At 33.4% G+C, this 15,070-nt stretch overlaps 1 protein-coding gene across 1 annotated transcript; it reads left to right on the plus strand.

Annotated features, from left to right (window-relative positions):
• The first annotated feature begins 411 nt into the window (after positions 1 to 411).
• Positions 412 to 11,621, plus strand: LOC131157136 (UPF0426 protein At1g28150, chloroplastic). Its single transcript, XM_058111045.1, has 3 exons — positions 412 to 603; positions 685 to 840; positions 11,170 to 11,621. The coding sequence occupies exons 1-3, from the start codon at positions 568 to 570 to the stop codon at positions 11,341 to 11,343; spliced, it is 366 nt and encodes a 121-aa protein (XP_057967028.1). The 5' UTR covers positions 412 to 567; the 3' UTR covers positions 11,344 to 11,621.
• Positions 11,622 to 15,070: the final 3,449 nt, after the last annotated feature.

Raw genomic sequence — 15,070 nt, forward strand, 5'->3', positions numbered from 1 at the left:
TAATTATGATAAAATGAATGTTAAAATATTTTTGAGATGATGAGTGAATATTAGGAATCATAAAAAAATGAGGCAATATAGGATTAATTCATTTAAAGAAGCATTCATGATCAAACATGCCTAAAAGACTTTAAACACTATCACAAAAAAAAAAATAGTGATAGGTCCCTTTGAATTAAAAAAAAAAAAATTGTTTGAAAATGGGAAAAAAAAAAATAAATTTTACTTCTTAATTTATATTTCTTTATATCAAATGTTATTAAAAATAAAAATTCATTTTTAGTGTGATAAAAAAATTTATTTTTAATGTGATACAAAAATATTAGTTATGCTAAAAATTTAATTTGATCTTTACTAAATTATTTAACATAAAATAATTTCTTATATATATATATTTCTTGAATTTTCAACAGGCCTTCATAAATTTATTCTTTCCTCTGGACCAAACGCACAAGAGCATTCTTCTTCGGTTTCACCATCGAGAGGATAGAACGGGCGCGAGGTTGCGGGGGAACACGCTGGCTTTAGCTTCTCAGTTGTGCTTCCTGCAGACCCGGAAGAAGCTCCATGTCTCTCTCACCCTTGCGTCCAGCATCTGCACTGGTAATCCCCCTGCCTCTCTCTCTCTCGCCACTCTTGTGACTAGTTTTCTTGGAATTATTGCTAATAGTAGTAATGTGGCAGCCATGGCAATCACGGAAGGCAGTAAAGACAGTATGGTTCTCGCCGGCACGAGCTCGTTTGAGCGGTTTTGGTGTTAAGGCGCGTTCGGGCAGTCTTGCTGTTAAAGCGTTTATCTTCAACCCCATGGATGAACCCATCCTCAAGGAAGCTCTCAAGGTTATGATTTCATACTTGTATTTCTCTAAATCCTGTGATCCCAATCTATGCATTAAATTTACAGGATATATTTTCTATTAATTTCTTACTATGCATTCTAAACAATCAGATTTGTTTGGGTTTATCTGTTTATAGGTTTGCTAACAATTAACAGCTTCTTGAGTTTATCCTTCAATTCTATCCCTCTTCGCAACAATGTTTTTTTTTTGGAAAATGTTCGTCATCCAGAAACGAAGTAATTTTAGAAAACACAGTTGTTAACCGAGTGGATTTATTTTTGGCCATTTTCAAGTCTTTCATGAAACTCGCCTCCTCTTGACCAGTCTCATATCTTCCTCAACCTCTCCAGCTTCATCTCCCTTGAAACCCTATTAGTTGGTGGATTCCTGGTGGCCCAAATAGATTGAAATAAATGATGATATGGTGCTCAAACCAATCAATGCTTGTAGAGTGTGTTTCTCGAGACCACTCTGGTTTTGTAGAGGAATGATACTGCCTTACGTTGGGGAAGCAGTGGCAGCTCCTCCAGATGTAGTAAAGGCTTCAGTATGAAGTGTCAGAAAGTAATCTTCAATGGAGATGGATGAGAAATGGTTCAGTGCTACCAAATGAGCAAATTCTTCGTTGGATCTCTGGATGATCAGGCTTTACATAGATAATATTCTTAATTCCCCCAACTGGCCTCTTCTCCTACCCCCCACCCCACTCCTTCCCTTCTTTTGGGAAGTTTTGGAGTTGCATCTTTCTTATTCTCTGGCTTTTTCTTTCTCTTTCTTTCCTGGGTGGAAAATGAAGTGGAATAGTGGATCATGAGCTCATCTGGTCAGCAATATATTCTCTGGAACTATCCTTCATCCATTTCCTCATTGCTCAGGTAAATAGGGGAAAATTAGGGAAATAGATTTAGGGTTTGGGTTTGTGAAAGAAACCAAGGAATAGGTGAAATTAGGGCTAGAAAATTTGGGATTCTAATCCAATTTGGAGGTTATTAATCAAAATAATAGAGATGATAAGGTGTAAAACTTGTAGCATCACACTAATGAGTTCTAGAAATCACACCTAGAGCTAGAAGAAAGCTTAAAACTGTATAGGGTTTAAGAAATAAATCACAGCAAAAGTTGATGATTCTTGATTGACTATTTCTACAGAAAATCGGGACAAGGTTGTATATTCCTCTTGCCAGCTTAAATTAACAATATCAATCTCTATGGTGGAAAGTAAACTAATCTTGCCCATAAAAAACAGACTAGATTGTTGTGAAATAAGCCCTAGGGTCATGTGCCAGCACAAAAGCAAACTGCTTTAAGGTTTCAATCCTTGGTTAAGCATGTGGTTATATACATATATATAGTGCCCTATGTGAAAAGCCCCAAAATGCTCCATAGAACAATATAATGATACTACATACTAAATCAAAATACCATATTCACACATTGCAACCCCCCCTCCCTTCACCGAAAAAAAAAAGGCACAGGCCTTATTGGGAGGTTTTGCATATTTGAGCTGAGCCCTCCATGCCACCTTCCACTTATTTACAAACTTCAACTGAACCACCCTTCTAAACATGAGACACAACTCGCAATCAAAGATAAACCTCAAATTAACTCAAAATAAAGATTTAAAACACCCTTAACATAGGACCATAGTGAAATAAAAATAATCTAAAATTACCTCGTGCTAGAGTTCTCATTAATAATGCTTGCATTACTGTACTGTGAACTGTACTCGACTTCAAATTGTAATACCAGTCAGAGGTCAACCCCTTCTCACCATCGCCCTGCCAAATCTATCCCCATGGTGGATAAATTTGCCTCATTTTGTTTCTTTTTGCTGTTTGCTTTATTCTCAATTTGGAGAAAAACCCATCCTCGAGTTTTGTATTGGGAGGTTTTGCATATTTGGGCTGAGCCCTCCATGCCACCTTCCACTTATTTACAAACTTCAACTGAACCACCCTTCTAAACATGAGACACTACTCGCAATCAAAGATAAACCTCAAATTAACTCAAAATAAAGATTTAAAACACCCTTAACATAGGACCATAGTGAAATAGAAATAATCTAAAATTACCTCGTGCTAGAGTTCTCATTAATAATGCTTGCATTACTGTACTGTGAACTGTACTCGACTTCAAATTGTAATACCAGTCAGAGGTCAACCCCTTCTCACCATCGCCCTGCCAAATCTATCCCCATGGTGGATAAATTTGCCTCATTTTGTTTCTTTTTGCTGTTTGCTTTATTCTCAATTTGGAGAAAAACCCATCCTCGAGTTTTGAAGCGCACTGCAATTTAATTCCTTAATTTCTTGATTGCATACTTAGCACAAGATGATAGGCCGAGTTTGATTCCATTTCGCATTTGCTGTAAAAGTTGGAATGATGACTCTGAATAGTACGTGTCAATGATGCTATTGCATTGGTCAAGGTTTGCAAAATCAATGGTAGGGATTTTCATTTAGGAACTACTTTGGCTGTACCCTGTAAGATTTGTATCATCAGCAGTACCAATGAACTCATTAACTTATGTCTCTTGAAAATTCTCAGCAAACAATCTTCCATTGCTCTGGATTTTTCCTCTTTTAGGGCAGTGAATGTAGCTCGCTGAGGAATATATGGAACAGTAACTTGCTGGTCATCACCGAATCTTAACTTCTTCTCCCCCGCACCAACAGTGTCCTTAACTTCAATTTTGACTTCAAGTTTTTAATTGCCCCCATATTAAATTCTTGAAGATTTTCCATGGGAGAAACAACTACTTTTGACTTTACATATGCTGTTTGGAATGATTCACTTCTGGTACAGGTGATTCAGGGAGCAGCTCAAACTCCGCTAATTGATTTTCTTGCTGCCTAGGCTTTAATGCATGCTGTTTTATCGGTTTTGGCTTCTCTATATGCTGCTTTTGCGATGCAGTCACATGTCTGAGCTCTCAACTTCCTGGTTGGGCTCTTTGGCTTGTTTCTTGACTTCTTTGTCAGATCTGATGAACCTTATAAATCTTTCCCGCATGACAGCAACTTCATAGCCCCTCACCAGTCAACTAATTGTGCCTCAGATATTCATGCATTCACCACATCCATTCCCATATGAAGGATTGAAGCGGGTTTCTATTTTTGAGGATGATGATTTGGTTAATAAACGAAAGTGTAAGGACGGAATTCTGCCTACACTCATGGTGTTTACCTAGGAAGGGTTTAGAAGCTCAAGAATTAATGGATAAAATGGAATTAAAGCTACGTGATGGTGGGGGAAACAAAGTGTGTCTTGATGGTGGTAAAAATAAAGTGAAGAAGGGTTAGAGGGAATTAGCTAATTTGAAGTGCTCAGTAAATTAAGAAAGGAAAAGGATTGAAGAGGGGATTTCATGGTTGATTTTATTTAGTGTTTATTTTTCTGTTTTTACTTTTTTTTCGTTCTTTTTGAACTTTTTTTTTTTTTGGACTTCTGGTCCCCACTTAGGTCATAACTTCTCTTTTTCTCTATCTAATACATCTTTTTTTTAATCACATTTTTTTTAAAAAAAATTTTTGATTTTTGGGCAAAATCAATCCCATTGAAGCTACTAAGTTGAAAATTACAAAACTTTCCTCAGTAACAGTGAATTCCTTTTTTCCTCTTTTTTTTTGTCATTTAGATGGAAAAAAAAAACCATTTCTGAATCGAACGACTGTCTTTTCCTTACTTGAGGACTAAACCAAACTGATTTTACTGGTTTAACTGAACCATATTGGCTGAATATGAATGGTTGGGTTGGTTTACTCGGTTAGTTTACATCAATTAATGTACATCCCTGCTCCTGATAAAGTATCTTTTTTTTCTGTACATATCTTCAACTTCTCCTAACATGTTGTTAGGTGCAAAGAATCTCCCACGACTTGAGAACATCATGGTGGAACCAGCTCAAACACCAAATTGATGCAAGATGACTAAGGGGAAATTAGGGAAATTGATTTGTGGTTTGGAATTGCAAAGTGATTAGTGAATAGATGAAATATATCGAGAAAAATATTAGAGTCAAATTTTCTTTGGATGTAATTAATCAAAAGGCAAAAGACACTCACCTTTCCTAAGGTTAGACACTTTCCCCCCCTGAGAGTTCAAAAATTCCAGAGACCTTCCCTAAGGTTTCAAGAATTTCAAGGACCTCCCCTAAGGTTCACCAAAAAGACACAAACCTCCCCTTGGATTTTGTAAAAAGATAAGTCAAAGAGAGGTTTGTGTCTTTTTGACAAACCTCAAAGCGGCTCTGTGGAATTTTTGAAAAGATAATAGAATTTTTAAAACCTCAGGGGAGCCTCTGCCGTTTTGCTAAACCTCAGAAGAGGTGAGTGTCTTTTGCCCTTAATCAAAATAACAAAGACAGAAGGCATAAAACTATAAGCATCACAGTAATAGTTAAAGGAATCACCCTCTGATGGGGATTGACATGCACCTCGAGTATCTTTCGTGGATATTGTGACACGTGGATGACCACCCGAAGTCCACCATTGGATGTGAACTTTATTTGCATCAATTGAAGTTTTTCTTGGAAGCTAGCTTGGAGAGAGGATGACAACTTGCAAGTCAAAGAGTCTTGGTGTTTCAAGAAGTATTTATTTCATTTTAAATTCCTAGACTCCACTATCATAATTATTCTAGTTCCTAGGCACCTATTTCCTATGACAAACTATTTCCTATGAACCTCATTACCTATGTTTTAAATGTTTTATTTTAGTTTTGTATTTTCTTTAATATCTTAAGAAGTCATGTGCAAGTCATGTGCATGCTCATGTAAGGCTATAAATATGTCATCACTTGTATTGTAAAAAGGATCTTTGCATTATCAATTAAAAGAAGCCTTTGCTTGAGTTTGTGAAACTTGTTCCTCTCCTTGTGAGGGAGTAGTGTGAGGCTACGTTCCATCTCCCCGGAGATTGGGTGGTGAGAGACCACGACAACATCAACACTACACGCCCACTCCTCTTTCATAGCTCACAACCACAACCTTTCTCAAGCTTCATTCTTGTCTATAGACTCCTAAGGATCAACAAGCTTGTTTGTGGTGTGATCGAGTACTCGTGTGCCTTGGTGTTTGTCATTCTGAACCTTTTGGTAAGCTCGTTTCAATTCTTTGTTTGTGACCATCTAAAACTGCCCCTAAAAGTAGCGTGTAAGCCTTAAAACCCTACCTGAATCCTTGATTGAAAAACCTTGTTCATTCTCTGTGACTCTTCCTAGATTTTCAATATGAACATGCTTGCTAGTACCGTGCTTAAAGATATTTGATTTGTATGCTAGGACTTGTGATCTAAGACTTCTAATATAACATCTTTTAAAGTGAACTTGATTACTTGAATGAAATGATCAACTAAGGGCTTTTAAACCGAATCATATACATTTTCAAAATTTTAACAACTTGTGATCATTAGAATATGTTTGTGATGTTCATGCTTGGTTAATTCAATTCTTCCCATAGATTGTGATATTGTGTGTGTGCTACAAAGAGGGTCAACCGTAGGATTAGGGCTACGTAGAACCATCCTACATCACTCTCAAGGATTAGAAAGTCTCACAATTTCTCGAATTTAGGATATCTGCTTGCAACAAATGTAGATGATTCTTTATTGAAAATTTGTAACAAAAATCAGTACAAAGCTTATCATGCCCTGCTAGCTTAAAGAAAAAAAGGGAAAACAAACTTGCACTTGCTAAACTATATCATGATATTTTTAATTTTAAAAAATAAAAAAAAAAAAAGAAAAAAAAAAGGGACAAATCATCCACAAGCTTTCATTTAAGTTATGGTATTTTGAATTTAACAAACATTTTTTTAAAAAAAACTACTAATTTAAGGCATTTTTAGTTTCACATAAAAAATTGTTCACATGCTTTGAGTTAAACTTGCTATTCTAGACACAAAAGGATGAGAAAGAGATGTATATAAACTTGCTTGACGTAGAAAAAGAAAAAGTAAGAACTTGGGTAATGTAAAATGTATAAAAAATGAGGATGATACTGTCTTGGTTATGGAAGAAGACATAAAAGAAAGATGACAAAATCACTTTAATAAGCTATTTAATGAAAACTAAGTAGAAGACACGTAAAATTGAAAAAGGCTAAAAATATGAGATTTATTCACAAAATTAGAGTTAAAAAGGTTAAATTTTCAATAAAAAGGATAAAAAAAAAGGAAAAGTTATATGGCTGAATGACATCCAATTGAAGTTTAGAAAGTCCTAAGTGAAAATGGAATTATATGGTTCATTAATTTATTTAATACAATTATAAAAACTAACAAAATGTTAGACGAAAGGGAGAAAACACTTTAATACCCATATACAAAAATAAATGAGATATACAAAAATTGTAATAACTATCTTGGAATTAAACTTATGAGTTAGACAATAAAATTGTTGGAAAGGATAATTGAACAAAGATTAAGATTAGATACTGTTAGTCTACCACTTTATCTAAAAGGTTAAGCTATTAGGTAATGGACCAATTATCAACTTTAGCACTCCCCTGCACATGCAACCTAACGGAACATGGAGAGATAAACACACTAAATAAAACTCATGATAGGGAACTCTACTTTTTTTGAAACACCGCATGATAAATGCGGGCAACAAGACTAGATACAAGGACCTCTTGGTAATCACCTCTAATACCATGTTAGATTACCACTTTAGCTAAAAAGTTAAGTTATAAGGTTATGGGCCAACAATGAATATCAAGTTTTAATAGAAACGAAGATTTTTTAAAATCAATTTGGTTTTATGCCTCAGAAGCTTTATATCTTTTAAGAAGATTAATAGAAAATTTTAGAGAAAAGAAGAGGGACTTGCATTGATTTTTATTGACTTAGAGAAAGCTTATAATAGAATACTTAGGGAAGTTCTATGGTATATTTTAGAAGAGACAAAAGAAAAAAGAAAAAAGGAGTATGTAGTAGGTGTACTTTTTTCATTAAGGATGTATAACGATGGAGTTATGACTAGGGTTAGACTATAGGTGAGAGTTTAGGGAATTTCCAATCACAATAGGAGTATTTCTAGTGTCTGCTTTGAGCCCTTATCTTTTGCGCCAGTGATGGATGAGCTTACTAGGCGTATCAAAAATGAGGTTCAATGGTGTATATTGCTTGCAAATGATATTGTCTAGATTGATAAAATTAGGGGTAGAGTAGAACCTAAATTAAAACTATGGAGAGAATCTTTGGAATCTAGAGGCTTTAGCATAATTAGAATTAAGATAGAATATTTGAAATGTAATTTCAGTCACATATTAAAAGGAATATTGGAGAAAAGATTAAGCTTGATGGTCAAGAAATTAATAGCAGTAGTAGATTCCAATATCTTGGATCTATTATGCAAGCTAAAGGAGAAATTGAAGATGCAATATATAGAGTTAAAGCAGGTTGGGTAAAAAAGAGAAGTGCTTTGGATTTGTTTGTGTGATCATAGAATACCCTTAAACTTAAAAAGGAAAATTTTATAGGATGGCTATAAGACCAAATTTGCTTTATGGATAAAAATGTTGGGCAACTGAGAAATAACACATCCAAAATGTAATAGTCGTCAAATGGTACTGGGTTAAAAGATAAACTAAAGAATGAACATATTCGCATAGTTTTCAAATCAAGATTCAAATCGTGAATCGAAATTCTAATTTTGGGAATTGTGAATTGAGGATAGAATCGAATCATATGATTCAACACAAATTTCCAAAATTAATTCTAAATGACATGCATATATTGATATATAAACAAGCAAAATGGCATAATACATTTACATTTTGACAACAAAAAAAATCACATTTCATGTGTATCCTTTCCCTAAACAAATAAGAAGGGAATGAGTCAAGAAATATTAATTAATTAATTGAACATGCATATTGTTGTTTAAGGGAAGGAATCAAGAAAAAAATAATTAAAAACTGAACTTTTGGTGTTTATCAACAATTAAAAAAACACATTTCATGCATATTCTTTCTTGATTAAAAAGAAAAAAATAATTAACTTTAAAAACATAATAATTTAACAAAATACTAAAAAAAACAACTTGAATCTTAACGACATCACAAATTATGACTAACACCTTAACCGATGTGTCTGCCCCTACTTCTCAATGGCAAAGCACTATACTCTAAGAGTGAAGAATGGTTTTGTCAAAGCAACATAAGACCTAAAATGCTATTTTCTCATCTTCTTTAGCAGAAAAACTGACATAGAAAAAGAATGGAAGCTAATCGTGTTTTTGATTAAAAAAAAAAAAAACAATTAAAAAAATGGGGTTTTAAATCAGTCAAGCTTGTTAGGATACAATAGGTCTAGAATCCTGTGAATATTGAGATTTGGATCAATTTGCTAGATTCACGAGGTGAATTGATAGATTCAATAGTAATTCAATTGATTTTAGATTCGCTAGTAAGATTCAAATCGTTTTGGTGCAGAATTGATACAAATCATATTAATCGAATTGTGAATCGTAAGATTCTAACAACGCATATTTGTGATAATTTAAGTGTAGCTCCTATAGAAGGTAAGATAAGGGAGGGGCGGCTTATATGGTTTGGATGGTTGCAGTGTAGGCCAAGTAGTTCACCAGTGAGAAGGGAGCTAGTTACTCTTGGGGAGGGATGGGGGGAGTAGGAGTAGGATAGACCTAAAATAACTAGTAATGAAATAGTATGGATTTAATTCCCTAAAATTGTTGGAAGAAATTGTTCAAGATTGTGTAACTTGGCAGAAAATGATTCATATGGCGGACCCCACCTAGTGGGACTTAGTTTTGGTATGTCGTTTTGTTTTCAATTACATTTTGGCATTTTTAATATGGTAAAATTAGACAGTTAAGAAATAATTGTTTCTTGTACCCAGTTATCACAACACAATCTGTTTATAAGAGTGTAATAGTTTTTCCTATAAAAAAAATTAGCTAGAAAAATTTTAAATATATAAGTTCTTGTTTTCCCCGAAAAGGAAAAACTCAAATAATAAAATAATATATATTGATCTCCACTATTAGTTAAATAAAAGGAAGTAGTTTTCAATCGACATTTTTCTTATTATTCTTAGCCACTTGCCTTACAAGTTATCATTTGTTTGCAAGATTATGAATACATAAGTAATTTGATTTTTAAATTTTCAAGTAGTTTTATTACTCTCCCATTATCTGCATTAACACTCCCATTATTTACATATCTTCCACTCTCCCAATAAAGGGGGATGTGGAGCAGACAATAGTATGTCCCACAGCTAGTACATGTAGTCATTGAAGGGACCTAGGTTTGTACATTTGGGATAAATAATTTCATTTGATGGGGGTAGGTTTTGAATCTCACATTATACAAATTGCCTAATGTAACTGAAAATCTATTTTTATGCATGCTAATCATTAGAATAATGGGACTTGCAAATCTGTTCCCACTCGATTAATGTAAAAGAATCTCATCAAATAAATCGTTGATACAATTATATTTTCTTTTTCTTATGATTTTTTCACTTTTGAAAGAATCTTACCAAATCAAAATAGGAAAATAAGGGAAATCTTTTTAAAATAGAAGTAGGAGATATATAAAGAAAGCCTTGTTGGTCCGAGTATTATTGAACAGGAAACTTCAAAACATAGAAAGTTATGGATGAGTCTTTTGGAACCTTCTCGTGCCTTGTCATATAGAATTACTTTTCTATAGTATTTAAATTAGCAAACTAAATTCTTCTAGTAAGTTGTGTTCCATCTACCAATTTTTCAATATCCATTTTTTCTTGTTTGCATATTGTAAACAAGTATTCAGGCATTCATTCACATTGGTTATGGAGTTGACCACCTCTCATTGAGAGAAAAGACAATGATCTTTTCTATAATTTAGTCTCGAACAAATGAAAAAGAGCGATCATGTTGTTTGTGTTGTGGTTCAGTAGTATGTAGCACCTCATAGATTGTGTGAGGCTGCAGCAAAAGATGTGCTAATACTGTACTTCCACCCAAGTTTCTTGTAGCAGAAACCCATCAGATGTCACAGGGCTTGCGTGGAATTTATTCTTTATTTGAGATAGTTTAGAACTATTTTTCCTTTAATTTGAGGGATAGCACATGACACTTGACAGAGTCTACAAGTGCTTCTTAATGTCTCAACAATCAGACAAGCTTTATTTGATTCACTTATGACCCTTACACTTTGGCGAATATGTTTGAGACTACATTACTTTAGTTCAGCTGTTGGCTAGCCTTTACCTGCAGCAAAATGATTTCCTAACTTGATAAAATCATGGGGAGATAAGTGTAGTTTGACATGCAAAAATATTTGTGTTGTTTCCTCTGCAATCTGCATTTTGCTTATATTGTAGGAACCAGTTGCCTTCACGGGTGGTATGTTTGCTGGGCTTCTAAGGCTTGATTTGAATGAAGATCCGCTAAAGGAATGGATCACAAGGACTGTGGAAGCATCTGGTATTACAGAGGTAGAAGTGGATGCTGAAGGCTCACAAGAAGAAGCCCCACAACAGATTGAGATTGAATGACAGTTTATTACGTTCCTGTTATATATGGGGGAGAAGATATGTATTCTGTCTCTACTCTAATCCCATGTAGATGGTAATGATCGGATAAATAGGCCACCTTGATGATGATTTAGATTTAAGTGGCATAATTACAACACAAGATAGCCGCCAATACACGTTGAAGTCCATTCAGGATCTAATGTTGTCCAGTCAACCATTCACCCTCAAAAATTGTATAGGTAAAATCATAGGCATTCTTTTGCTTTTGAAATTCCAATCTCAGGACTTGTTTGGTTTCATTGCTTTTTTTCTTTTTTCCTTTTTCTTCTTTCTTTTTTCTTTTATGCACAATGAAAAAACATATTATAAAAAACTGTTGTTAGTTTTCTATTTCTATTGTCGGTTTTTAGCTACTTACAAAAACACTAAAAATCATATTTTATGATTTTCAATTATTTTGATAACATATTGTCAAATATTTTAATATCCAAAAAATTTGTTTTATTAAATCATTCATTTTATACACTTTTTAATTTAAAAATTAAAATAAAATTGTGATATAAATATTTTTATTATTTTTCAATTATCATGTATAGTAAGATTGTTATTATAAAGTTAATTTTTTTTAAAAAAATATAATAATTATATAAAATAATTATAAAAGTTTTTATTTTTATTTTTATATTTTTAGATTTATATTATTTTACAATTTTAATTATTTTAATCATTTTTTTGTAATATTATTTATTAAAGACAAAAAAATGAACATTTTTTAATTAAATATTTTAATTTATTTTAGTTTTAGAAATATTAGCTAAACAAGTTGTTGGTTTTGGGTTTTAGTTTCTATTTTTGATTTTTGGTTTTTGGTTTTTGTTTTCGTAATTTTTTTACAATGATACCAACTTAATTTTTGACAATCTTGAATTAAAAAAATTTACAAATGATTGCCTTGTATATTGCTTTCTACAAAAATTTAATGGAAGGAGTTCACATATATTTTAACATATCTCATGTTATTAATGTGGTAAGATTTTTTTTAACTAAAAAAAAGAAAGAAACAAATGAAAGTATTATCTATTATAATCTTTAATGTCCACACTATTCAATGGTTTTTTAAAAAATAAAAAAAAAAATTAGAAGCAAATGTTTATATATTGTACACACTAATACTATCTTTTAACCAACGTTAAGAGATTATTCTACCTCATCATTTATTAATAATTTTTTCTTTTTCACTCTTTTCAATGTGGGATAAACTCACATAGTCTTAAATGCTTCCCATGATTATTTTAGAAAATATTTCAACAATTCACACCTTCCCCCTCACCCCAAAGGTTTTTTTTTTTCTCACATTCAATATAATAGTATTTCCTTATAATTAATAGGTAAAAACCCCAAAAATACAAACATGAACACACAAACATAGTCATGAAAAAACAAACTAAAGGCGAAGTAAAAGAAATAAAAAGAGAAGGCATGTGCTAGGAAACAATAGAAGCCGAGACAAAGATTAGCTCCTTCCCAAACATATTTTTTGAAAAACAAAGAAAAGCCTTACTCTTTTTGAAGGAGACTCTGTTTTGCATCCCTACCAAATAATGTCTTCATCCCAGCTAGAAGATTCTTCTTGGCCAATATTGTCAAGCCTTTCTCACTATGTGGGCAAGTCTCTTATGCCATAACTCTATTGAAACCTCATTATCTATTACATTAATAATATCTTTGGAGAGTTTTGCCTACAGCATGTGCAAAGTAGAAAACTTCTGGGCTCAAGCAACAACCATAACACCTTCAGTGAGCTTCCACTAACCATTGCAAAAGGTGCTGTAATACCCATCATCATCAAGTTTACCTACAAAAATCAAGTTGCTTCACATCTCTAAGAACTAACTTCATGCCATTACTCATCTGCAAGCACATATCTCCAAAACCAACGATTTTGGCTAAGCCACCATTGACCATCTTCACTGTCCCAAAGTCACCAGCTGTATAGGACGTGAAGAAATCACGTAGAGATGTAACATGAGTTAAGGCACCACTATCAATCACTCTATTGGCATCATGGCATGCAAAATTATTGACATCATCATCATTAACAACGAAGAAGTCTCTAGAAGTAGTGATGGCAACTTGATCATCATTCTTGCCATCGTCATTCTTCGTATCCTTCCCTTTCTCTTTGTTCTCTTTCTTCAACTATCTGCAATATTTTCTTATATTCCCTTTCATGCCACAATGATGACACTCAACATCAGCAAACCTGTTGGACTTGTTTCTGCTTTTATATCTATTCTTCGGACCTTTAGTCTTCCTCCTCCCCCTTCTTTCCATAACCAAAACTTCTGACTGTGAAGAGGATCCCTGTGATTTTCTTCTCATCTCTTCATTCAATACACTGCTTTTAGCCAAATCCATATTGATTATACCATTTGGAGCTGAGTTAAATAATGACATTCTAAATGTCTCCCAAGAGTTTGACAATGTACCAAGTAAACACAAACCCTGAACCTCATCATCAAACTTGATACCCATCCCAGCCAGCTAATTAATAATTCCTTGAAAAGTGTTCAAGTGATCTATTAAGAGAGTTCCATCTTGGTATCTCAAATATATCAATTGTTTCATCAGAAACATTTTATTATTTCTGGTATTGCGAGCATACAACGCCTCAAGTTTTTGCCAAAGTGTGTGTGCGTGTGTCTCACTATCAATATGATTCAAAACATTATCATCTACCCACTATCTAAGATATCAACAAACTTGTCAATGCAACAAAGTCCATTCTTCATCAGATTTATTTTTTGGCTTCTCAGAAGCAAACACAGGTAAATGGACTTGTTTCACAAAAAGTAGGTCTTCCACTTTTCCTTTTCATATATGATAACTTGAACCATTCAAAGACACCATTCTACTTAGATTAGTCTCCATAATTCAACACAAGATATTTAACAGAATAATAACCACTTAAGGGGGCTCAATCAAACCTTGCTCTGATACTACTTTATTGTTAGCACTTGAGGAGCCCATGGGTGGGCTTGATACACATGAGTGAACACCAACTTGACCCAAAAGCTTAAATCTATTGGATCTTGTGCCCAATCATGTATGTGAGCATCCATCATCTATTCAAATTTTCCAATGTGGAACAAACTCACAAGTGAAATTCTCAATATATTTGAAGCATGACTAAAAATGCAAGAAAGAAACTGATGTTAGGTCCAGGAGCTACAAAAAAGAACACTAATAAATTTAATGGAGGAAATATGTTAAACAAAAACAAAGCAAAAAGTTTGAAACATGAATAATATGATCTTATTAGCATACATTATTGTTGTTTGATTGGCTGTGCAAATATGAACAATAGGAATCACAAAACATCAAAACATCCTTGTCATCATTCCAATATTAAAAACATTTAAGTAGGTGTGCTTGATTACATCCCTTGTCATTTAAAATACCCAACCAAAAAGGGGAAAAAGAAATTATATGTGGGCGTATGAAAAAGATGAAACCCAATTTTGTTTTCCTGTGTTTTTTTTTTTTTTTCCTTTGCCTTTGAAAACACCAATTCTACCCCTTCTAAAAAGCTCAGCTCATTCATCCAAACAAAGCCAAAACATTTAATGGTTACAATTGATAAGCAACAAAAAGCAACCACCTAAAATAACCCAAACACAAACTCAAAAAAATCCACCCAATGTCACGAGTCATGGAAACTTTGCAACTAAGGTTTTTTTACATGCCT

The sequence above is a fragment of the Malania oleifera genome, chromosome 6 (assembly GCF_029873635.1).
Source record: "Malania oleifera isolate guangnan ecotype guangnan chromosome 6, ASM2987363v1, whole genome shotgun sequence".
NCBI classification, from domain to species: Eukaryota; Viridiplantae; Streptophyta; class Magnoliopsida; order Santalales; family Ximeniaceae; genus Malania; species Malania oleifera.